Below are 26,786 nucleotides of genomic sequence, written 5' to 3'. Positions count from 1 at the left end.
TTAATAATCCACATGGGCCCCTTATCACAGTTGCTTCGGGCATTGAGTCTATGTGATATAACCTAGTAAATAGTCTACTTTTGTAGAAAATCAGTCACATTTCAATTGCCACATTACACACATCATGATAGCAGATATTATTTAATTCTCAATAGATGTCATGGCTAGTTATCTTTCTCTCGAAACACCGTGAATCCCCAGCCATTTTAGCATGTATGGAGATAGTCGAGGCGTAAGGGGGACTGGCACTGACGCAAGCTGGAAGGCGTGGTTTGTGTTCTGGTGTTCCTGCCATTGAAGGATTCAGTGTGTGGTGACTCGGGCGGAGTCGGTTTTACTGTCGGGAAACGAGCACAGTTGTTAAGTAAAATATTTTTTTTAAAGAAGCTAATTTAGATGGATGGTTAAAATTTAACTTACTACTGGACGTTACTTCCCCGAAGACTCGTCTTATGAAGTGCTTTATAGCTCTTGGCGTGGTTGGATTTCTTGGAGAGCTGCGTAAACTGGAGTTACGGGAAGCGAAGGAGATTTTCTCGGCCCTGGCTATCATGAACGGGACCCTTACAACTTGCTAAAGTTCGCAGAAATTCATCAGTTCCTTTCGGTTTTCATCATTTCTTGCAAGGTATGTTTGTTTGATGAAATGGACCGTGTGTTTAAGATGAATAACTTATGTGCTTTAAGGTTGAGATTATAGTAAATTTGGCAGGATCTCTTTACTGTGTCGATTGTTCCAGTACAGCGTGTCCCAACTGCATCCTATTACATGCTCTCCCTTTACTTAACTATTTGACACTGACAATTTATTATGGCCGCAGCTCTTCGTGTATGTGTAAGTGTCGGAGATTTAGTTGTTATTTTCTAATGTTGATTTGCTCATAAAGCAATCGTTTCGTTTACGGTATATATTTTTATTATTATTACTTAAGGCTAATGTTAGCTTATATGCTAACCCCGAGCATGCAGAATTAATGAAACTCAATAAATATGAATGTAACGTTAACTTTTAAGTTAGTTTTAAGTAAACACCAAATGCAAGGAGACTTCATGCGGTCAGTTCGATTAAAATCTCCTGTGTGTGATTTGTAGCTTTTGTTTAAATATTGAATTTTGTGCGTATAAAGATACGCTTCAACTATCTGTCGTGCGGATTCGTTTGCGCTTGGCTAAATTAATCAAACGTTAGTTGGTTTATACCATTGCGCTGGTTAATAATCGTTAAATAATCTGTTAGATAAGTAACGTTACTTTCAAACTTGTGGAGGGTTTTGCTCTGTCAGCATTTCTACATTGGAGTTTCTTCTGCGCCATTTGGTCTTTAATTCGCACTTGTGCAGAAATGTTGTACACTTGTTCTTTTGACGTCGCATTTATGTGTGCGGTGCTACCTAACAATGAAATTTTTTTGTTGTTTGACATGACATCAAGTATTTATACAAAGGTGTAGCCGCAATAATAAAATATTTACATTAGCTCAGTTTGTATTTTGTGGTGAATATACGCATTAGTTTTTATGTTTGCCAAATGTGTTTGTTTTTTGCATCAACGTAGATAAATTGAAGTGATTTTGTTGTTGTTGATGTTGTTCAACGTGTACATTGATTTATCTTCTGTGTTGTAGGTTTGAATTACTCTTTTTAGATCACTGGGAGCAGGCCTCACACAGATGGGAAGAGTCTGTATGAAGCACCTTGAAGGTGCACCCAATCATTGGACTATCAGTTTCACATAATCTGATGTTGCAAACAGACTGTCAAGTGTGGATGGGGATGAAAATAAAGGCTTTAAGTCTTTGGATAAAATCTTTTAACTTATTTGACTCTCAAATAAGTAGTGGTTCTGATTGATAGTTGATAGTTTTTGTGACAACACAAAAGTTGGAAACAACAGCGTCAAAATGAGTGCAGAAGGATATCAGTACAGAGCACTGTATGACTATAAGAAGGAGAGGGAGGAGGATATTGACCTGCATGTAGGGGACATTCTTACAGTCAATAAAGGTGCATTACTTGCACTTGGCTACATGGAGGGAATGGAGGAGAGACCAGATGAAGTTGGTTGGCTGCCTGGCTTTAATGAAACCACCCAGGAAAAGGGGGACTTTCCTGGAACGTATGTTGAGTTCATCGGCAAGAAAAAGATTTCTCCACCAACTCCTAAACCGAGACCTCCAAGGCCTCTACCGGTTGCCCCAGGGCCCACAAGACAAGACTCGGATTCTGAGCAAAGTGAGTGAGCTTTTTTTTCCCCAAAAAAATTATATTCAGTTTTTGTACCACATTTAGCTATCTGGTAATGTTGCTGACTGGACTAAAACATAATCAATCAACAGTTGAGTTCAAATGAGCTTTTTAATTAAAATAATAATTCTTCAGACTGTCTAGCTTTTTTTTAACCTTGCATAATTTCACAAAACCTGTAGTTAACCTTTAGACTTATTTTCGGTAACAAGAGATAACCAGTGATCTTCAGCAGATCTTGATGTATTTTTAGCATTAAAAATTTTTCATAACCATATTACCTGGATGTCAAGTTGCAGAATTTTAACTGACCCTGTATCCTCTTAACTAGACCTATTCATGCTTATGCTAAACCCACTTGCTTCTCTAAATACCCACACTCCTTATTCCATTTTTGTAACTAGTGACCAGATTTTGCACCACCATTTCATCAAGAGATTGGATTTATAGCTGCTGCACACAAATGTCCCTTGAATATTTCAGGCAGTTTAAGGTTTATGCTGGGCTATGGTTCATAATTACAAACATGGCAGGAAGCCCAGATTTGGATGAAGGTTTGCGCACAGTAGTTTGTAATTGTCTGACATTGCTGCATCTTTCACACAACCACAGTATGAGCGTTTAGAGCCCCCCATGGCTCCCTGAATATATCGTCCAGCTCTCTTAATATGTGCTTTAGGTATGTAGTTATTTTCCAGTGATGTCAAAAGTCTAAAAAGCTTTGATCTGTTTTTACATGTGTAATAGAATGCAGGTTCTGGGGGAGCTTTCAAAATGGAGCCATGTTTTGATTTGTTTCTGTCAAAATATTTGCTATTTAATGTAATGGCGCACAATTATCATTAAGAAATATAAATGTGAGTTTTAAAGTGTTTGAAATTAAAGATACCAGCCAGTTTTTTGTTTTGTTGGCTCTTGTTATTTTTTTATTTTTTTGGCATTTGCATTGGGTAATAGTAGTAAGACAATAATGCCATGGTAATGATAAAACTAGATGTGCGTTTTTCAGGTTATCTAGTTAAGGAACAGATTTTAAGTGAGATCTATCACTCAAAGTTGCTATTTAAAAGTATTGCCCTATGTCTGGTCCTACTTTGTGCTTTGCAAAATAAACGCAACTTACTTTTTTCTGTGGTGCATACACATTTTTGGCTAAAATGAGACTGGCATGTTTTTTCTTCTTATATTCTTGCCTGTGTTAAAGAAAATTGAAAATTCTGTAGTTTACTTAAACTCATTGCAAATCAGTTTGAGGTTTTTTTTCTCATAAAAAGTAGATATTTGAAAGAATGTTGGAAACTGTTAACCATTGACTTCCATAGTAGAAAACAAACACTATGGATCTCAATAATTACTGGATTCCAATATTTTCAAAATATTGTCTTTTGTGTTCAGAAAATAGAGATTTATAAAGGTATGGCGTGAACAAATTTTCATTTTTGGGGTAACTATGCCTTTAAGAAAGTGGAGAGGAAGCTTAGACTGGATGGGGGTTGCGACTTGGAGAATGGAGTTTTACGGAATGTAAACCAGAAGCAGATCTGGAATATGGCCAGAGCTCATGGTAATGTGCTTTTTACATACTAGAGCTTCTACTCAAACCCCATTTCCCTCTTCCATTGCTGAAAAACCACAAAATTCAAGCTTTTTTTCTGAGCTACATGTATAACATTAATGTTTAAAATTTGGAGAATGTTTTGATGTTTTGTTCTGAAAATTCAGGAAGATTACTTCAGTCTTGCTGGTAATTCACTAGTTTTCCTTCCTCCTTGGAAATAACATTGTGTAAAAAAAAAATCAGTTAATGGAGAAATGGAATGGCAGAAAAATCCCCCATTAATGCTTAAAGTATTTGTCTTCAATGTGACATGAACATTATTTCTGGTGAATCTTCAGCTAGTATATTTGGTTAGCACCATCGTTTTTAAAATGTTTGGTTTATTATATTAAAAATGTAAAGCCGTATTAGGTGCCACTTTCATATCTTCCAGATTTCTCTCTTTCCTCCTAGCTCTCTTTTTTTCTTCTTCATTCTCTTTGAATTTTAGGATTAATCTTCTGGGGTTGGACCTATGGAGGAGTTTGAGGGGGAGTGTTTTACATGGGGCCTCTCTCTCTCTCTCTGTCTGTCTGTCTGTCTCTCTCTCTCTGTCTGTCTGTCTGTCTGTCTCTCTCTCTCTCTCTGTCTCTCTCTCTGAGCCACAGGGGCTCACTTCAGAGAACAGCATATGTGGAATTTCAGTCCGTTTCTGCTCCCAGGCTTTTTAAAAACACTAGCATGCTCCTTTCTGTGGCCTCTGGAGTGGGATTGTATGTTCCCAGCCCAGCTTTCTGCACAGATCTTATTTTATTGTTAACCCATTCTTGCTATAGAATTTCATTTTCGGTTCACAAAATGCATTGCTTAGTTTTTCCTTCACGTCAGTTCCAAGTTGGATGTTTTTGTGCCTAACTTCAAACAGGGAATTTGATATTTATTGTTTTAAACTTCTATGGAAACTATGGAAATTACATTTCCTCTTTATACACTGCTGGTAAATATACCTCATGTATGAATACTTTCCAGCATGTTTAGTAGCAATCGGATTCTTTTTTTAGTGGCCAATATATTATGCTTTAAGTTAGCAAAAAAATATAAACACAAAAATGGGATTAAGTTGAGACTGCAGTATGCCATGAAAGTGTTTATCTGGGATTTCTTTTAATTTTTTTCTCCATTATACAATTATGATGTTTTTCAATACATTTTTAAAGTTTAAATATTGTTTAAACCTCAGTTTATTGACAAACTACATGTAATATGCATATATCATACTGGTTTTTTTTTGTGGATTCAAGAAATCATGTGCATAACAGCCAAAATTATATAGGCAATAATAAATAAGAAGAGCCAGAAACATGAAAAATGTGGGGCTTGGTAATGGAGTATTCAACATTCAGTAAAATCATGTTCTGGGTTTTCAGATTTTGTCTTTTCATGGATGAAGTAGATGCGATCCAAGCTTGTGCAAATTTGGATCTAAAGTGTTTAGTTCATACAAGTTCATGCAAGGCCCACATTCTTTTACTTATAAGATATGGCGGTCTTTTAACTGTTTTTAGGCTGAATATGCTGTTATCTTGGTATTTTTTTTTTTAGCTTTATGCTAATCTGATATGCAGGTCTCTTGTGGTTGTTGCGCAATGATCATTTATTTCAGAAAAGGAAAAAAAACTTTCAGAGAAAGTATGTGTGAAACACTGCTTTGGAGAAACCGGCAGTTAACTGTATTTGTTAGCTGGTTGGTGGAAACATTGCTGTTTTTTGAGATAATGTTCTCTCCTTTTTGGGGGCCTCTACAGCACTCGATCGAACATCTGCTGTATGGAGCAGCTCTCGAAGGATACTTTTTTTTTTGGTTTGTAAAGAATGTGTACTTTTCATCTAACCAAGCAGTATGCCATTATTTCTATGCCAAGGCACAGAAAATAACAACATAAACAAATACCGTGTACAATTACATAATTTATTATAGAACAATAATAACTGAAAGTGTAAAACAGAGCAAGGTTTTACAGTATTTCCAATAATTTTTTTTTTCTGGATAAAGTATTATTTGTTTTATTTTGGCTTGAATAAAAGCAGTTTTAAATTTTAATTATGTAAAAAACATTTTAAGTAGGGATGCACCAAAATGAAATTCTTGGCCGAAGCCGAATAATAATGAATTGCTTGGCCGAAGGCCGGAAACCGAACGCGGTGTTTTGCATTTTTTTCCATTTAGTTTGCCAATTTTTTCACCATTACAATAATTAAATTGTAAAAATTAGCTTTTTACTATTTTGTGTTGCTTTTCAGAGAAATAAATCAAATAACAAAAATACAATTTAAAAAATATTTATTTAACACTGAATATTTTTTCAACATTCCAGCAGATAATATACAAACAAAGAACAATATAACTTAAAATAAATAAATTAGTAAAATAAAAAAAAATATTTTTATTTGGCCATCTTTGAAGCCCCCCTTCTTGAATAGCCTATGTTAGGCCTATAACTGACTGCTGAAAGAATGTAACTGTATGTCTACAACAACAAATGTGCATTGAATAGTGCAAAAAATGTGGATGACAACAAATGAATAACTGTCCTAGACATAAGCCTACTTAGCCTACTTCAGGAAAAGTGGCAGGTTTTTCTTTATAAAAAGTAGCTTCTCTGCTGTCTCGCATGAATGTCGGTTCCTCTTCTCATCGATGACATGAGATGCAACCAATCACTCTTGGATACGCGCCAAAACAATCGCTCCGAGATCGCCTGAATTAGGTGGTCTCGGCTCGATTGAAACAAACTCTGGAGCAGATCGATTGTAGTGAGAAAGCGATATGATCCGAGCCCGGTCATATCATAGTGTTTTATGGATATGTAATAGGCATACGGCTATATAAACCGTGAAACTCTGACCAATGTGACGAGAGTTTACTCACACAAGACTTGTTTTAGCTCTTTTGTTCCATTTAGAAACTTTGCCAAGAAAGCAAACTGCACCAAGAGCAAAGAGAAACAATGTAACCATTTTAATCACTGTTTCGGAACAACTGAATTGATTCACAGGTGTGAAAGCACCCTAAGTGTTGGTAGAATAGGCTGCAACACGCTCTAGCAAAAAAAAAAAAACACTTGTCCGAATCCAGTTGACCATATTTGCCAGGGCATGAGGCAGCTATTACACATTCAAGTTTTAAATTAGCATGTTCTCTGAGCCCAGATAAAATAGGAAATCTTTTCATCTCTCTCTGTAAGATAAAGTGCTGCATTGCATAACAGTTTCAAGAGATTGATGCCTCTAGGTCAAAATTGTATTAAAAATTGTATAATGTTACCAGTGATAAAATGCAAAAGCTGGAAAAACCTTATCAAACTTCATTGAGTGGACTTTAGATGTGATTTGGAGGTGGTTGTATGGTGAAAGCTGGTGTTTATTGAGATGTGCGTGAGAGCGTGTACATGTGGTCTTCATTAAAGATCGCCTCCGCAGACAAGGCTGAATTGGCAAATCTTCTTACAGAAGGTCAAGCATGTCTGCTGGGCGGATTAGCAACACGTTGCAAGAGGTGGAGCTAGAGCAGCAGAAAAAAAGCAGAACTGAAATATGCACAAAGAGTTTTGGTACTACCCCCATCCCCCGTTATCACTGGTGTGTGTGTGTGTGAAGCAAAGTAAACACCAGTAATGAGTGAGGACACAATAGACATAGAGCCTTTTAGCAAAACATAATGCATCTTTCAATTAGAAAGTTCAGCTTGGAAGTAGAAAAATTTGCTCAAAGTTCTCCCTTCCAGTGCATTGATTTATATAGTTTTTGTGTGTGGATCGATCATGGATGACTTTAATACATTATCAATCTAAAGTTTTACAATTTGGGTATCACTGACCCAAACTGTCTAACAATTATAAAGAATAAGATCAGACCTATAGTTTTTGGAATCCCATAATAAAGCAGGTTTTAAGCATGACTATGTTGTACTTCCACTTCATGTCAGGTGATTTTTGCTTCCATGTTGTGCATTTTCAAGTCATTTAAATCATGGCAATCCGTTGATTATCCTGCTTAAAAGTAGTATTGCTCGTTGCACTGCAATATTTTACCAAATTTGTTCCAACCAAGGGGCGAGGCAGTGGCGCAGTAGGTAGTGCTGTCGCCTCACAGCAAGTAAGGTCACTGGTTCAAACCTCGGCTCTGTTGGCGTTTCTGTGTGGAGTTTGCATGTTCTCCCTGGCTTTGCGTAAGTTTCCCTTCGGGTGCTCCGGTTTCCCCCACAGTCCAAAGACATGTAGTACAAGGGAATTGGGTAGGCTAAATTGTCCGTATTGTATGAGTGTGTGTGTGAATGTGTGTGTGGATGTTTCCCAGAGATGGGTTGCGGCTGGAAGGGCATCCGCTGCCTAAAAACTTGCTGGATACGTTGGCGGTTCATTCCGCTGTGGCGACCCCGGATTAATAAAAGGGCTAAGCCGACAAGAAAATGAATAAATGAATGAATGTTCCAACCAAGACTGTAAAAGATATGGACCTAGTATCCGTGACATCATTAATAGGTTTCTAAACAACCCAAAAGAAGCTACCAGTAGGCGTGGCCAACTGTCGCCATTTTGTTTGAGCGTCATCGCAATGAGTGGGGGATACCAAGCAAGGGCAAAGAGGCGGAGCTACAGATACATGCTGGCATTTTGCTTTGAAAGACTTTTTGTTGGAAAAACGCTTAATACTTCATTACCTGTGACTCGTTTGTGTTCTAACCACATGTCCTTGGTTGTATATTATATCAATAAAGTGTTTAGACTTTAAAAAAACTGTTGTAATACATTGAGCAACTAAGCATTGTTCTTATGACATTTTCTCTACTGGAGGAAAATGCAAATTACTTCCAAACACCTAAAATATAGTCTGTGTTAGTTAATGCAAGGTTATAAATGAAATCCAACCATAACATTGTATGACAACATTTCAGATGACTGTTCTAGAGCCTACAACTAATAAATCTGTTAGATTCTGGAGTGCTATACAGGTCTAAAGAACCTTGTAAATGATAAATTAACTTAAGTAAAACAAATACATTTATAGATATGGTTTAAGTATATAATTTCACACGCCTGGGAAATAAAGGCAACATGAACAGTTTGGAGCATTATAAAGTGCACACAGCATGCTATAGTATCTGATAATTGCAGGAAATAATTTCAAAAGGCAATTGACTGTAAAGAAACATTAAACAAAACAAAAATATGATGTATGCCGAGTTCAGCTGTTAATCAGTCAGAATCAGCTGAGGTGATGAAACAGTGAGCGGCAAGACTTAGATGTCACTCAAGTGGCCACACCCTTAATTATGCAGAGATTATAAAACCCAATAAAAATTAAACTGGTGAGTTATAAAAAAATCATCCCCCTCACAGTTGTCATGAAGGGTAATATTAGCTATATGAGCCAAAACCATCTTTTCTTTCAGGCTGTAAACATGTTTTTATCAGCTGTAAAAATGGGCAATTTACCATGCAGTCGGAAATCATTTGGATTTCCTGGAGCCAGCCCCCAAAGGCGAGTCAATGAATTGCAGTTTTGTTAATTCTGTATTGGCTTCCAGTAAGAGAGCGGGAGGTTGCCGTTTGGTTCCAACATGATTTGCCCACTTTGAATCAGACACAGATAGAGAGTCAGAGAGAGAAGGCAGAGAAAAAAAATGTGTTTGTGATATCTGGCATGGCAGGCAGATCTAATAATAATAATGTGTGTTGCCTACATCTTTGCAAATATTTTGACCATATTGCTGAAGTTTTCATTTAATCAGCCTGATTTTTGGCATATTTTAATTAATTGGCATCAGCCGATTGTGCTGCAAATTAGATGCAGGCGCATTTGCAAGCGCTAAATGTTGTGCAACACATGAAGCTGACTTGTGCAGCAAGCAGGTTCCATTCCACCGACTCCAACACTCTGATATCCCCCGTTGACAAGTCACTTAAAAAAGGTTTCTTATCATTTCTTCTTATCTAGTCTTTTAGATTTTATTGGTTAATGTGATGCTGATTTATTATTTAACAATAATTTACATTTTGAGAAAAAATGCAAGCTTCTCTTTAATTCTGTATTAATGAGCCTTTAAGCAGTTTTAATTTAGGCTACAGACTTGCAGGACCTGGTAGCAGAACCTGGTAAGCTAAGTCCAGTAGTTGATTTATTATAGTAGTCCAATGTTTCCTCTCGGAAAGTATTACAAGTCGAGATCGCATTTACGTGCAATACGAGTGTACTTGCGCTCTGATTTCCTCTGCTTGTGCACAAAACCTCTTTTACGGACCCTCAAATGAACACTGCTCAAATGCAAATCTTCTTGTGCGCTCTCAAATAAACAATGCTAAAGTGCGATTTAGTGCGTTTATGTAGTGAGTATGTCTCCAACATTTAATAGATTTTCCAGGAATATTTATGAATGTCTCCAATAGACCTACCGAGCGGTATCAATGCGTCCTGTAAAGTAAAGTGAAACGGTTATAAACTCCAGCAAGATAAAGTCACTATATGCAAAGTCATAGACCTTTATCTATAAATAAAGTATCATTTTGAAAATTTGTTGATCTTAATTGAAGCTACTTTGTGTTTGCTGACCTCACACATCTCGCACCTGTTAGTCAATCAGCATGTCACCTTACAGCACTACTAAGGTTACAGAAAAGTTTGCGCTGTTACAATTCACTTACCTTTTAATACGTTTTGGCGCAAATATAATCTGCTATTAAAAACATCAACAACAATGACTGAATGTTTGTTTAAATAAATTGTGTGCATGTATGTATGCGCCTATATACACACACACGTGCATTTATTTATATATATATATATATATATATATATATATATATATATATATGTATATGTGTGTGTGTGTATGTGTGTGTGTGTGTGTGTATATATATGTATGTATGTATGTATGTATGTATGTGTGTGTGTGTATGTATGTATATATATATATATATATATATATATATATATATATATATATATATATATATATATATATATATATATATATATATATATATATATATATATTATGTATGTATGTATGTATGTGTGTATGTATGTGTGTGTGTGTGTGTATATATGCGCATACGTACACGTATATATGTGTGTGTTTGGTGTGTGTGTATATGCGCATACGTACATGCATACAATTTATTTATCTATCAGTTCTATTTTTTCTCCTCTCTGTTTGGAGAGGTGTTTCTCTATAGTGGTTAAATGTGAAATACAGTTAATTTTGGTTATATCTAACAGCAGTTTTTGTCAGTATAATCTGTATTTTCAGAGTAAATAGGTTTGAGTACAATGTTAAGTTTTCTGGTTTTTTTATTCATAAAATGTTTTATGACTGATTGTTTCTGTCAAACTAGTAAGAGGACAGTTTCAATTTTTTGGCCATGAATGAGTAACATCATGAATGGCAACTTTTCATTTTCTTTTGATCTCAAAAAGCGGAACAGTGCAAAATAGTATTCTAATTTCTTTATTCACAGATATCAATATTCGCAGTTTATCAGAGCAATTTGTATCTATAAAAAAGCAATGCTTTCTGTTACACATAGATAATTGGTGGTTCAAATGTTTTCTACAAAGATGTCTCTCCTTGATTTCTTGGAGAAATATGATCACATGCATTTCTAGAATGATATTTCAAGGAACTATGTCAGTGATTGAAATGCAAGATACAACAGGTAGACTCTCAAAATAAGCTCTGATAAAAGCACCATATGATCTTTTTTTGTGATCTTAGTCTGCGCTTCAGGCTAGGTATGTGCAATTCATAATTTGGAGAGTTTTTACTTTAAAAAAAGGTTTTGTGTTGTTTGTTTGGTGGTGGTACTTTTTGGTTTACCAGTAGATGGTGGTAAGTCCCTATTCAAATTAGTTAATTATTACAGCGTTTATAATTCAAATGACTGCTTCATTTACAAAGCAAATAAATTTGGGCCTGTCCAAAAACCCAGACTGAAACGATAAGAACTAACTACATAGAGCTACACTAGGTGAAAATAATACCAAACCACTGTGCCCTTAATGTACAGTAAGTTTATGCCCTTAATGTACATGCTTTTTAATGCTGATTTGGAGTGATTATTTGAGACTAAGCAAAGTGATCATCACATTCAGGAACTTGTGTGGGATAAAAAGAAAAGCTTTATAGTGCAAAATACATATTATCTGAGATGTTAGACATTTGATTGTTTTTATATGTTTGCTGCTTTTTATCACTTTTTGTGATTTATTGGGACTCCAGAATGAAAGTTTGTTGCACTGCAAATTACTAAGTGTTTTAATGAACCTCTATATAACATTTGCCTGCATTTTTCTGCAAGTGTGCTACGAACCTTGTTTATGAATGGATCATTGAATCATTAACTAATGATTCATTCAAAAATAGATTAATTCCACAACACCCATACAGCTGCTTTCCCCTCCTTAATCAGTGGTCGCTTTCCATGCTTCCTGTGACATGCATTCAGACACTACACATGTTCAGACTTGCTCACAGACCCCCTCTTCCTTTTCTAGAAGTTGCTACGGCAACCCAATTCTGCAGCCCCCCTGATTGGCTGTCGGAATCTGAGCTGAGTCTGCCTGTTTTCTGTTTGTTTAATTTGGTTGAAATTAACTGCAGGCATTATAAGCTGTTTTTATGTACCAATATAGCTAATGCTCACCCTTTACTTGTAAAGTCTTACAGCACTTGGACTTGACTGTGAATGCATCTTTAATTGTTTCCATTACCATGCTGTGCTCAACTGCACAGCTTGGATGAATTAAGCCTAGTAATTGGAAACAGAAGGTGTTTTCATTCAGATCTCTTCTAGAGTATTTTCACATTCAACGTCTTTTACCAAGTTCCCACTATTGCTAATCACCTTGGGTTGATGAGTTTGCTATGTGTGAAATATTGTACGAGTTCATAGCAGTGCATCCACTTTTTCTAGACTGCTTATTTCAAATGGAACATTTATGGTTATTTGATACAGAGAGGTACAGTTTTACACATTTTAACAAATGATAAATGGAATCAAAAAAGTCTCATTGAATTAAACAAAGACAGACTCAAAGAACCTTAAGAAGGCATCCTGAGGATATAGTGGAACCTTGAACTAAAACTTTTGGACTATTTTGCTATCATCAATCTTGAATGTCATTCAATCTAGCCGCACTGAAGGCCAATGCTATCAGGTCACCCTGAGTTACTTAGAAGCAACTCAATCCCATTCCGAAACCTGTCACCTTCACCAACCTCCCGTTCTGTAGAAATGCCAATTTAACACATGTAAATAAACACAAGACTTTTAAAATATGCAATTCTACTTTAAAATGTTGTGGATAATATAACTATATTTACTGACTTATTTTGTTATCGATAACCAACAAGGCATGCTATGACCACATCAGCTGTAAGACAGCATATCAGCTTTAGCTAATTTATGAGAAATGTAGGGATCTGTTAAATGCATGAATGCTTATTTGACTGGAACATTTCAAGCTAAGGTAAAATTAGACCAGCACTATGAATCTGGATTCTAAGAAGCAGTGGGCTGGATAAGGTGTCTGTCTGGGCACAAAGTTCCCTCTCAGCAGAGTGTACCAAAGTGGCACTACTCTCCAAATTTGTATATGAGGAATCTGTCATTCGTTTCCCCCGCCTTGAGTTTAGCAGTTCTTAGAAAATGAATAACTCTCCTTATGCTTGATGTTGCTTTGACAGTAATGAACCCCAGATGGCTGTTGTCTTTCAGAATTTAGTTTAAAGAAAGGGGTGTTATTTGAGCACTAAGACTTTCTTTGCTTATCTCCCAAACTAGCAAGAAAAGTCCCAGAGCCTTGGGACTAAAGTCTTATAATTTCTAATGGCTTTAATCCCCATTTCCTCATGTGTGGTTGTTGTGGTTTTCAAACTTTTTAATTTAAGGCATTCCTTCTAAGAAAATCAGAGAACTGTAAATATCCTTTTGATGCGTTAAAAAAAAAAAGGTACAGGGAATCCTTTCATAATCCGTAGTTTGGACCTGTGGCCTTGAACGCTGTTAACAGTCAAGTCTTTTAGAAATTCAAGCCTTTTAAAATGCCGCGCACCAAAACCAAATAAAGCTTGAGCCCGTCCCAGAGCTCTTTCATGCCTGCACCTGGACTTTCTTACTAGATCTTACTCCACTGTGCACCAGTGGCTGCATATTATGGTCTGTTTGTTTAAGCTTTTTCATCTACCTCCGCTGCATACTTAATCATATACTCCTGGTCAGCACCACCCCTATACGCACACACACACACACACACACACACACCCACACGCACTTAGATGTGTTTCTTGCTGCACCACCTAAATACATGAAAATGATTATTGATCTAAGCATGCTGTGACTGTAGTGGGTCATGGTCTAAAGTTCTTTTTTCCTTGGAGGCTTTGAAATGACAGCCTTCGGTGCTTAATGAAAAGCTAGCAAAGTTGTTCAAAGGTACCTGGCGGATTTTTAATGAGTGTTTAACTTTCTCTCCTTTAGGCTTGAGCACTCTGTTAGACCTGACTGAGCAGTTTGCCCCTCCAGAGGTGGCACCATCTATGCTGCTGAAGCTCCTTGAGGCCATTGAGAAGAAAGGTAAATCTGTCATGTGTTCGCATACATTGTAATTATTGCATTTTCTGCTTGTATTAACTCACATTTTAACTGTGTACAGGTCTAGACAACCCTACACTCTACAGAAACTTCACTGCTGGAGGAGGGCTGGATGTCAGACAGTGCTTTGATAGTGGTGAGTGACAGTCCATGAGTTGTTGCCGTTTAATACAGCTAACAGCAGCAAGATGTAAAAAAGCAAGGTGCTTTCTGTTCACATTCCATATGAAACTGTGAAAAAGTCAGCACCTCTGCATATAACTGTAATTCCTACTTAAAACACACATTAAACTGAATAATTGATGTTATTCATTTGACACTTTTGTTCTGTCTGCATTTTATATTATGGGGGATAGAAAGACTAGATCAATCCATAGACTGAAGATAAAATATATAAACATCTAAGCATATAGCATTGCAGTAAAGCAACTTAGAATATCATATCAATGTCCTAGCAATTGCCCTGGTGATTGTTGTGTCTGGTTAGAACAAAAAAAAACATAGATAGTTAAGATGTATAGCTTGTTTCGTTTTGCCTGGTTAGCTTATGGTGCAAATGTCATTCCTTCCTGTTTGTTTGTTTTATTAGACCCTGCCTCGGTGGATCTTGAGCAGATGGACCTTCAGATGTTATGTGATGGTCTTAGGAGGTATCTGCAAGATTTACCTCAGCCTGTCATCCCCCCTGTTATCTACAATGAGATGATACGCATCGCTCAAGGTGAGTTTCAAAGGATTATTGCACCTCAACAGTAGTCTAACCCATCTCTTATGGAATTTCAGAGATTTTGCATTAATACATGTAAATCAAATTATGTCAATCATAATTTTTTAAATACATTTCTTAAGGTTAGTAATCCGTTGGTAAATACCTTAATCCATGTGCTTTTTTTCTACAGCTAGTTTGGCACAGCCTCAACTTATTTTATCAAACTAAATAAAGTATGTAACAATAACACCATTGCTCATTGATTTCATTTTATTACAATTACCACATGGTGGTGCTATTGTTTTTTAGATTTGTGTTAGCCATATGGCAAGCCTCCTGCAATGGAAGTTAAGTAACACACAGAGTCCTTATAAAAGAAGAACGTTTTTCACAGTCCCGTGACCTTCTAAAACAGCAGTGTAGACTAATCTTGCATGATCGTTTGGCTGTATCATCACAGTGCATATTTTATGAGTACACATGTTCCAGCACTTATCTGATTTTATGTCTACAAACCAGTCATTCTGACTGCAAAATGTATACCAGGTGTTGTATTGGCGTTTGGACTGAGGGTGTTAACTTTTCTCTACCTTCTGTGTGTGACTGAACATTCTGTTCATGTGCAAAACAAACTCGGCAGTGTAAACCAGCTTATAACCAGTTTGAGAGAGGACTTTTTCATTCTGTTTTGGGTAGTGTGCAGTCACATGGCCGGAAACAGGATATCTGTGGTTAATAGACCTAACGCAAACCTGACAGCTTATCAGCGACATCAATGCTGTTAACCAATCACCACTCAGAGTACTCTACTAACTTTGTCATTGTCTCTCTTGAGATCTTGTGCGGTTAGTTGCATGCTGAGCACGATTTTCCACATGACTGCATGTACACTTTTTTTCATGTCCTCACTGGTTATTGGTATATAAAAGCAAGTGAGTGAAGGTTCAAGAGGACATGCTGACGAAATCATAAGTGAATAAATGTGGGGGTGTGAGAGCCCTTGTTTTACACCCTTCTTTGTGTCTGTGTCTTTAGAAGTTCAAGGTACAGATGAATGCGCACAACACTTGAGGCTGGTAGCCAGCTCAACTGCACTTCCTCCACAGTACTGGCTGACCCTGCAGAGCTTGCTGCGCCATTTCTCCCATGTTTGCCAGTCCTCAGCCGTCAACCTGCTCAGTGCTCGCGCCCTTGCTGAGATCTTTAGCCCAGCACTCTTCAGACATCAGCCCACAAGGTACGCACTCGTATGCTGTTGATTCACTCTCATCTCTTGTGTTCTGACGGGAAAAGAAAAAGACGCTAATTTTCTCTTTTTACTACTTTCCTAGTTGTGAGCCCAGTCCAGAGGCACACATCAGGATAATTGAAGTACTGGTGACTAGCGAATGGAGTGACAGTCAGGCAGCTCCAGGTAAATATACCATACTAAATTGCAAGCCCATCTAAAGCAGTGGTTCTTAACCAGTAAATCTGTAAAGTGTTAAGTTTTAATCTTAACAGTGTTGTTGTCAGTTCCAAGCCTTTGAATACATTGTAGACAGAAAGTGATAGACTTCTGGGGGATTCAAGTTGAAGGATTCAAACAGTGCATGTGTATGCAAGTAGATGGAGAGCAGGTAACAGAGGGGAGAAGATTGGGTGGGTAATTGGGAAACTATATGTGAATAGCTCACATCTGCGTCTGATTTTGCCAAGTGACCCACATTGTCAGTACAATACATTGTTTCAACGTCGATATTGCATTGTTCTAGTCTGTAAGATCTGCAATGTCAAGTTAGGCTTATTGTTGACCAGGATCCACAGTTCAGAACACGTGTGATTTGTGGAGTCACTGCAAAGATTTTCATTTGCATGTGTTTAAATGGTATGTGATTGTAAGATATCAAGCAAATATAAACTATTTGGGCATGAGAAATGATCAAGATTTTAGCTTTAACAAAGATCAATTGTGTTTAATTATTTATACAATGAAGACTACAGTGTTACTTTACATTAGATTACTGAATTTCTGTTACGCTATGAAAACCAATAAGCACTTTGCTTTGTTATATTCACCTATGCTATTTGTTGATTTTATTTTATCCAATATTTTTATCATTTTTATTTGAATGTATAATAGATGGTAGATGGGAGTGCTCTGTCAGATAAGAATAAAAAAAATGTTTATCTGTGTTCAATTATTTTGTGGTCAGGATCATTTAGAGATAGAGAAGACCACAGTCAACGTCTGCTGTGCCTGTGTGTGTACACTGTATTAAACACAGTAAAGTTGTCTAGTTGGGCTTTTATAGCACTAGTAAAGTATCTCTACATACCTTTCTCTGTGTCTTTATCCGCTTATCTCTCTCTCTCGGGCTGCCAGGGGCCCCTAGTCTGACTGTGTGACTGTTTAAATGTTTTATTACCTGTTAGGGCCTATTTATACTTTGCCCTGGCATGGAGCAAGCTCAGCTGTCAGTAATTTGCACCTGCATTAGGCTAGGTTAAACAAGACGAGCCCAGACTCAAAAGCACCCCTGCCTCCTTTCTGCTTCTAACTGTGTCTTCTGTACAAGCTTTTACACAAACACGAGCAGCACAAGTGCCACCTTTAATCGTTACTTGTTGCCTCACCAACCTGCCCATACACGACTCCTAAACATGTGGCATCGGATAGTGTGGATGCATGTATGCACATGCTCCTAGTTACTGGGTGACTATTTTAGGCTGGTGGCAGAAGGCCCACTTGGATTGGGTTTGCTTGAAGTGTGGTCTACTCCACAGAGCTCTCTTGTTCACTTGAAGCGGCGGCTGTTCTGTCTTGCATGCATTCTTACACACACACACTCACAACGTTCACTTCCGAGGACTCTACTCCACCCCCTGGCCCCCTCCTGCCTGTGCCACATTCCCCTCCCAAAGCATAAGGGTGCACAGCTCAGCAAATATTTGAACCTGAGCAAGTTAATCATGAGACTGAACCTTTGGAGCCAGAAAGGGTGAATGAGCAGAGCAGAAGAGAGAGAGAAAGAGAAACGGCTACCAGCAGCGCAAGCCCAGCAATCATTAACCCAGCCGTCCTGGAGCAGACATCATTCTCCACCTCTCTCAGACCTACTTTAGTTGTCCGGACTCTACAGTTTCAACCTGTTGTCTCTCTCTCAACTCGGACTTGGCTGGATTTTGTCAGGCTGCCTTGGTGACCTGCCTTAGTGACTCTTAGACGCCTGCACCTGTTAGGTGGGAGTTTTTTTCAAGACGCAAGTCTTTGTGTCTCTTGGAATTACAGAGAATCAGAAGAAATGCTTACCGCACAGACTTGCTGAACAAAAGGCTGCTTCAAGATTGCTGAACATGCACAACTTGCAATGTAAGTGTGTGGTTTGAGTGTAATGATTGGGTCACTTTTTCAGAAACACTTAGGCAGACAGTAAGTGTACTAAAGTAGAGCAGCAGATCATTGTGTTTATGGGGAGTTACCCTTTTTTGGCACATGGTAGTGGTTCTTTTCAGACATCCTTTTTATATATCCTTTTCTGGCTCTTTTTAAAGTGCTTCTACCCTTTATGAATCAAGACTAGCACTTAAAGTGTACCTGCTATAAAAAGTTGGTCAACCTGTTTGACTGACACTGGCATGTCTGAACATGTGTTGAATTATTCATTGGCTCTGATAAAAGTCAGGGTTATAATTTTAAAACTACACGTCATACTGTTCTTTATCCATTTCTCTCTAGTGGTTTGTTACACTTGACCTACTACATGATTGTTAAGTACTTCAGTTGAAGTACCTTTTTGACCTGTCATTAGAGTGCCGTGCATGAAAATAGCCCATGTTCCTGGGGCCGTTTTTAACCCTACTGAGAATTATTACAAGTACTCTGTCAAGCTCAAATAGCTGATCGCTTCCCTCCTCCAGTCTTCCACAAGTCGCATTTGGGGATTATGAAAAGTATTTGCAAGCCATGCCTGCCTCCTGACCTGGCCTTGTCTTTGACGTAGGCAATGTCTACGTGCCGCTGCAGCGGTGATCAGAACACTGCTTTTGTCTGCCTACCAGCAGAGGGACAGTGCTGATAGTTTCTGCTCAGAGAGAGGAGGGGCTTAGTAAAACTGCATCACAGATGCAGGAAGGGAGGGTGAGTCAGAGAAAGACTGTGAGGCTTCAGTTCCTTTCCTCATTCGAAAGATGCTATGCTGCAGTGCACCTTGCTTTTGATTTTGCCTTCCACCGTTCGTCAGCACTTGTGTTCCATACGGATAAAGGACATTTTTGGATTATCGATATTGGAGCAGATACATCTTAAATTTGGCATGCTTTTCGTGGTCGACTTTTGAATGGGCAAAGCAATGTTGCAATGACATCATTGTGCTCAGGACTTGGAAGAAATAGAGGCAGGTGATGAGGCAGGAGTGGCCAGCAACAGTCCTGCAGCTTCATTGGTTGGGGTAAGTGATGTAATGGCTTTCACTGGCCCCTCTCTCCAAGGTTTTTCAAAAATTGATCTCAAAGCGATGAGCGAGAAGAACCTGGGTTCCTAGTAACCACTAAGGAGGTTTGCCAGGAAAACTGCTTGCGAATCCTAGATATGCTACACTCCATTAACCATGGCGGATATAGAGAGTCTGAGACTTGACACTGGATCAGGATCTGGATCAGACCTGCTGTTTTACATAGAATTAGATGCACCAGGTAACTGCTGAAGTTAGTGTGTTGTAAATGTGCATTTTTAAGGCTTAATTTGGTGATTGACAACACCTTCTATAGACTTGGTTTCCTTTAATGGTCTTAAAACAGGTTTGGCATTTTGCCATTGTGTTCTGATGATTATTACTCTTTTTACATTAGTCATTTTGTGCAATACTGTGGATGCTCATGGAGGATATGTCTGTTTTAGCTACCACAGTGCTTTGGATGATTTGTTGCTTAGATTCTTGTATGCGAGTTTGGGTTAATATTGTTGTGTTTAAGTGTCATGCTCTGATTGCACGGGGCACATAATGCTCACCGATGAGAGTGACTGAAGTGAACAAAGGAGAGACACAGTGAGTGTGCATGAGATAGTGGTGGTGGTGGGGGGTGGAGGTTGGAAGATAAAAATAGCCCACCGCTTCAGCTCTGCCTCATGCTCCACGGAGACTGCACTGCCCCCGCTGTTTCCCGTCACTCACTCCTGCAGCCAATCAGCTGCAGCTTCTGCCTCTATCCAGCGAAGCAACATGTTCTCAATGGTTAAGGATTCTTGCATGAATGTGCATATTGCATTTCTTTGAAAAAGGCCATCGGTGGGTTTCTGTCTGCTGTCAGATGTTGTTTCTTATTGATACAGTGATAATTCAGTTCCAAAGCACTTGTTATATCTTTAAATCCAGATTATTCTTGCTTGCCCCTGTATTCGATCTTCATGACCTATCTGTGTTATTGCTGCATCCAAGGGGCACAGCTTACAGTGCTGGCCAGATCAGGAAATTGTGATGAAATGTTTTTTTTTTTTTTTTTTTTTTTTCGGTAGCGGTGATGAAATGCATTCTAAAGAATCGGACTCCCTGATGAGTGCTCGAGAGGCATGTGCTCAGCCACATTTAATGAAATGGAAAACGCTAGAAGGGGAGGAGGCAGGAGATCTAGAAATCTGCAGTAACCGTTGCATGCTTTTAAAACATGACTGTCGCAGTTGGAGGGAAGCATGCATCACTACCTAGACGGATAAAAGCCAAAGTTCTAAACAAAAATGAGTTGCTCCACAAATTTAACTCTTATTATTTACTGCTATTTCATACAGGAAGCACAGAGGTGTTAGAACATGCCTGAACATTTGTATGTAAATGACCTTGACTGCTGCTGGTTCATCAGCTGTTTGTACTCAATCTGCTTGTCTCTTCTTTTTACAGCACTACCTCCCAAGCCACCCAAACCAACGTCTGTCGCTAACAACGGTATGAACAACAACATGGCTCTGCAAGATGCTGAATGGTACTGGGGGGACATCTCTAGGTAGGTATCCATTAAACCTACTGTTTGGTCATGTTGGCATGCATTTTTATAGTATTTCTTAGTTTTATTTAGTTATAACCTCTTTTTTTGTCGTTGTTGCAGGGAGGAAGTAAACGAAAAGCTTAGAGACACTGCTGATGGTACATTTTTGGTCCGAGATGCCTCCACTAAAATGCATGGGGATTACACTCTTACATTGAGGTAGGTTCTCTGTATATATCAGAATCTTTTTTTTTTATTTAGAAAGCTTGCATTGAGTCATTCAGATGTAAGGATTCCTCTAAGCACTGCTTTTTATTGACCATATAGGAAAGGAGGTAACAACAAGCTGATCAAAATCTTTCATCGCGATGGCAAGTACGGCTTCTCAGACCCCCTGACCTTCAACTCTGTGGTTGAGTTGATCAACCACTATCGAACTGAGTCTCTCGCTCAATACAATCCCAAACTAGATGTGAAACTACTGTATCCTGTGTCCAAGCACCAGCAGGTAATTATTGTCCAGTTTAATAGCATCTTGTGAAGAACTTTGCTGGTTTACGATTTAAAATATATATTTAAAAATGGTCTTATTTAACTTTTGCTTGATCATTTTTATTTATAGGATCAAGTGGTAAAAGAGGACAACATCGAAGCTGTCGGAAAGAAGTTGCACGAATACCACCAGCAGTTCCAAGAAAAGAACAGAGAATATGACCGACTCTATGAGGAATACACTAGAACATCACAGGTTTGTTCCAATTAAATATATTTATAGTAGATAATTGACTATATGTGTTTGAATAAAATGATCATGTAGAGTTTGAAATAGACTTTGCATTCTAAGATGCTTTTGTCTGCTCACTAGGAAATACAAATGAAGAGGACTGCTATTGAAGCTTTTAATGAGACCATTAAGATCTTTGAAGAGCAGTGCCAGACGCAAGAACGATACAGCAAAGAATATATTGAGAAGTTTAGAAGAGAAGGCAACGAGAAGGAAATCCAAAGGTGAGTCTTGATACTGTAAAAATTCAAAGTCTTTTGGAGAGAGTTTCGGTTTAATGCAATGAAGTTTCATGTAATTTTTCTGCAAATATTTCATCATAGGATCATGGTCAATTATGAGAAGTTAAAATCTCGCATCAGTGAAATAGTAGACAGTAAACGACGTCTCGAAGAAGATCTGAAGAAGCAGGCAGCAGACTACAGAGAGATCGACAAGCGGATGAACAGCATTAAGCCTGACCTCATCCAGCTTAGAAAGACCAGGGATCAGTACCTCATGTAAGTACTTTGTCCTCCATAGGTTTTGTGCTAAAAACACAGTTTATTTCATGGACAGTGTTGTAATTTGCTAAATGTTTCTCTTTTGTTGCTGCACAGGTGGTTGACACAGAAAGGAGTCAGACAAAAGAAACTCAACGAATGGTTGGGAATCAAAAACGAAAACCAAGACGAGTGGGTGTTCTTCTTATGACGTTATAGCTGCTTGATATTTCAAGGTCTTTTTTAAAAAATATTAAAACTGTACTCTCCATTTTTTTTCTACAGTCAGTACTCAATGGTGGAGGACGATGAGGACTTGCCTCATCATGATGAGCGCTCCTGGAAACTGGGTAACATCAACCGCATTCAAGCTGAGGCTCTTCTCCGGGGCAAGAGAGACGGAACATTCCTGGTCAGGGACAGCAGCAAAGCTGGATGCTATGCCTGCAGTGTTGTGTATGTACCACTTCTCTTTTTTTTTCAGCGTTCATATGTTAGATGTTCTTAACATCTGTTGAAATTCTGTGCCGTTTGTTGACTACCAAGACGCAATGACTAAAACCACATCTTTGTCTTTTTCACAGTGTGGATGGTGAGGTCAAGCACTGCGTCATCAACAAGACACCGACAGGATATGGCTTCGCTGAGCCCTACAACCTTTATAACTCTCTGAAAGAACTGGTATTGCACTACCAGCACACGTCCCTGGTTCAGCACAATGACTCTTTGAATGTCACGTTAGCATACCCAGTCTACGGACACCAGAGGCGGTGAGGACTAGTTGAACACACCTTTGGGACTCGTTACAAACATGGGAGTTGAGAAAGGGCCTCCCCTCGAATGGAGATGCCTCTAGTAAGGCTGCTACAGAGGGCTGCTTTTTGCCTTCAAATGACAATGTCGGAAAGAGACAAGAAAGCAAAACCCAAAAGAAACATTTCAGCCACTGAGACTTTTGCTAGTCTGAATGTAGTGGAAACTGCTAACTAACTCTCCCAAAATGGAGGACTTTGGAGGCCTTTTCCAAATGGTGCTTGTTCATTTCAAAGCTTTACCCGCTGCTGGAATGTGGAACATTGACTAAAGGATGCGTCTTTTGTTTGTTTGTTTGTTTGTTTTTTACCTCCTCTACCCCTGTACCTGCACAGTTCAGGTCCCCTTATTGTGTATGTGTGTGTGTTTGCGTGTGTACGAGAGAATGTGATGTGACCAAAACTCACAGTATCTGGAAGCTATTGGGATGTTCGACATGTTAACGTGTAATACTTACAAGAACAGACCATGGAATCAGCTGATCAAATGTAGCAAGATGGCACTTTCGAAACAGTATATACTAGTTTTCCTGATAGAGACTCCTACACAGATGTCGACATGACACGTCTCACCTGAAGGGAGCAGAGCGAAGACAAAGAAGTGAATGAGATGCTTGGCATTTCATTTGTGAGCATTATAGTGACAGACTCTAAATCCATTTCTGCTTTATGGACTGGCAAGAAAGGAACTGAAATGGACTTCATGGTGTACATAAAGATAGCATCAAAAGCTACATGGCAAAACCACATTGTACCAAAAAGCTCAGTTCCTTCTCAGTTTAATTCTAATCTGCTATGCAAATTCTGTACTTATCCGCCTCCTCTGCAGAGTTGTGATTTTATTTTACAGGTTGCTACCCATTATATAAACTTGTTTTTATTGCTTAAAGTCTTTTTTTATGTATCAAAGTTGTTATTTTACGTGTCAAATGCCAAGAAAGGTGGCTTCGGTTTTACAGAGGAAGTAAGGAAAAAAGTATTTTATTACATATTCCTTTATCAGCCGCTGGATATATAAAAAGAGAGTATTTTATTAGTCTGTTTCACTTTCTCTTGGGCAGAGCCTGGGGGACATTAGTGCTGCTTCTGTCTACATTAACGGCATATATATGAACAACTTTCGCTAGAGCAAACATTAACAAATAATCCATGACAACTTCAGCTGGACGATTAATGTTACACCAACACAATACTGCAGCTTCCTGATAGAATACAGAGGTTTATTTTGTTATATTTGTTCCATGATCAAGGGCGTATTGATTTGATCCATTGGGATGATGTGGGGGACAAAAACATTAGTTTTGGTGATAAACGTAACTCCCTCTTGTTCCTTGTCAACATAGTATTTTTTCTGTATCAGAAAATCTTTAATAGTGTTTACAATGATGGATCAGCTCAGCTCGGCTAGTACCCAATGCCACATTTTCAAAATTGTATTACTTTGATGCGACAAAGTCCAGTTGGACAATAACGGCTGGCTACAGTATTTTTTTGGACGGTAAGATATCTCACATCAGTATTGCTTTGCCTTCTGCTTTCGTCTTTGTTGCAGTTATGGCAAATGCATTTGGTGTTTTTCATAAATAAGCATCAATTAAATAACCCAGTTATTATTTGTTGGTCAATTTTTTCATTAATACATTTTGATTTCTTGTTATAACTAGGCCCGGTTGCCTTAAAGGAGTCAGTTATCTGTTTAAAAAGAAGTTAAATTTCACCATTGTGAGTAGAAAGGTCTTTCAGATCAGAGTTTCAAAGAGAAGGGTCGTTTTTTGCCACGTCTTTGCACACAAATACCCTTCATTAATATGATTTGCCTCACAGTTTGGCAAATATGTCTCCAATAATAACGTTCTCACAGAGTTTCCTTCTTGACAAGTAAACCAGCATGTTGTTTGAGACAAATATTTTAACTTCACAAGCCATTTATTAAAATTAAATGTCCCTCTAAACTTACACACTCAATTTCAAATTTAACAGAAACGTCTTCATGATAACTTATCTGGGTCTTTTTTTTCTCTTCACTTCTTCTGTTGTTCTCTTCTATTCATGTCTGGCTTAAAGGCCACAAACTTCCGTGTTTCACATTGTCATGGTTGTCCTCTTTCTGCAGACACTGTTCTGAGAACTTTAGCATTTTGTGAATCCATTTTTCTTTTCTTTTGAAAATTGTATAGTATTGGTTTACAGACATTGTTACCGCAATGCTAAATTTGAGATTAACCAGTGTGTTCCAATTCTTAAAAAAATGCTTCAGATCTGTATTGGCTTTTTTTAAAAAGAAACAAGATAAATAAAATGTTTTGAAAAAAGATCCATAAATTTTGTGTGTGTTTTTAGTCAGTACAATATAGATTTCTAGCGATTGACAGTTGACTGTTGAACTTCATGTACCGTTACAGAGACTTTTGAGGTTATGCAAATGTTGTGGTGTGATATGCTGGCACGACATTGATGTCACCAACCAGAAAACTGGCTGAAGGTTAGAGAACGTTTTGTTCTCGCATCAAGAATAGCAACAGTTGATTCCATTTAGTTGCTTAGATGCTGTTTTTTTTTTTTTTTTTTTTTTTTTCAGATGTTAGCAGCCTAAACAAAAGTCTTACTAGTTTTATTCCAGGTGCAGAGTTTCAACAGTGTCAATCTAGCACAGTTACAGGACCAACAATGCTTTATTTTTTAAAATACATGAATTTACCATCACCTCAATAGGGCCAATAATATATTAACATAAGAAGATGAATAGGAAGATTATCAAAGGTGTATATCCTCAAACAAGTCAAAGCATCAAAACACAGATTGATCACGAAGTCGGTGAAAAAAAAAAAAGGTTTTCCTCCATTAAAAAAAAGAAAAGCTGAGCTTATTTATTTATCCATGCTAGCTACACACTATCATAAGGTTAGTAGCATTGGTCCCAAAATATACTACACATTAATATTTTTATTATTTTAATGAACACCAATATTTTTAAAGTGTAGTTTGTTGAAAATGTTAGGTGATTTTAATTACTATGTGCAAACTTGTGCATATTGTGCTAAAATGTAAATAAAATGCATTGCTTTAAGTTAATTAAGACATATTTGAGTGAGTCCCATCACGGAGTCCCTGTTTAGTATGTACTTAGTGTTAACTAAAGCGGAATTGACTTTAGAGATGCATTCAAAAGTTGGTAATCTAAACAAAGCACAATGAAATTTCCACCAATATGCTGAATTTGTTTTCAAGAGTTCAAACTTATATGATGCTTGATTATGAAGCTTGTTTGGCATGCTGTCCATGAGAGAGCTCTGGGCTCATAAGATCCTCAAGCCCGGGGCTCCCTCCCATTTGCAAGGCAAGAGGGAAGTTTGAGCTGTGGTACAACTTGAGAACTCCCCTATAGTAGCTAATGAACAGATAGTGATCACTCTTAAGAGATAATTACTAGGAGCATGTCTATGGTGCCGATTTGGATTAGTCAATTAACTTTAACTGCATGTTTTTCGATGGTGGGAGGAAACCGGGGAATCCAGGGGAAACCCACATGAGCACGGGGAGAACGTGTAACGCATAGAAATGTCAGCAGGCTTGGTAAGGACTAGAACCAGTGACGTTCTTGCTGTGAGG

At 38.0% G+C, this 26,786-nt stretch overlaps 1 protein-coding gene across 6 annotated transcripts; it reads left to right on the top strand.

Annotated features, from left to right (window-relative positions):
• The first annotated feature begins 305 nt into the window (after positions 1–305).
• On the top strand, positions 306–25,495 carry pik3r1 (phosphoinositide-3-kinase, regulatory subunit 1 (alpha)). Of its 6 annotated transcripts, XM_087252030.1 has the most exons (17): positions 306–628; positions 1,625–2,231; positions 14,319–14,414; positions 14,494–14,568; positions 15,022–15,153; positions 16,177–16,378; positions 16,473–16,866; positions 16,973–18,493; positions 21,015–21,117; positions 21,220–21,318; positions 21,427–21,607; positions 21,722–21,847; positions 21,965–22,107; positions 22,207–22,383; positions 22,483–22,557; positions 22,651–22,821; positions 22,950–24,066. In XM_087252030.1, exons 8-17 carry the CDS (start codon positions 18,478–18,480, stop codon positions 23,137–23,139), a joined length of 1,281 nt encoding a protein of 426 aa, XP_087108156.1. In that variant the 5' UTR covers positions 306–628; positions 1,625–2,231; positions 14,319–14,414; positions 14,494–14,568; positions 15,022–15,153; positions 16,177–16,378; positions 16,473–16,866; positions 16,973–18,477; the 3' UTR covers positions 23,140–24,066. The 6 variants fall into 6 exon arrangements, with proteins under 6 accessions (XP_087108156.1, NP_001268773.1, XP_087108153.1 ...); NM_001281844.1 differs by lacking the exon at positions 16,973–18,493 and having other exon boundaries at positions 16,473–16,555; positions 22,950–25,495; XM_087252027.1 differs by lacking the exon at positions 16,973–18,493 and having other exon boundaries at positions 1,645–2,231; positions 16,473–16,555.
• The last annotated feature ends 1,291 nt before the right edge of the window (positions 25,496–26,786 follow it).

The sequence above is a fragment of the Danio rerio genome, chromosome 5 (genome assembly GCF_052040795.2).
Source record: "Danio rerio strain M-AB ecotype USA chromosome 5, GRCz13ab, whole genome shotgun sequence".
Classification (NCBI taxonomy): domain Eukaryota; kingdom Metazoa; phylum Chordata; class Actinopteri; order Cypriniformes; family Danionidae; genus Danio; species Danio rerio.
Note: the sequence above shows the minus strand (reverse complement) of the source record. Positions and strands in the feature narration are given on the sequence as shown.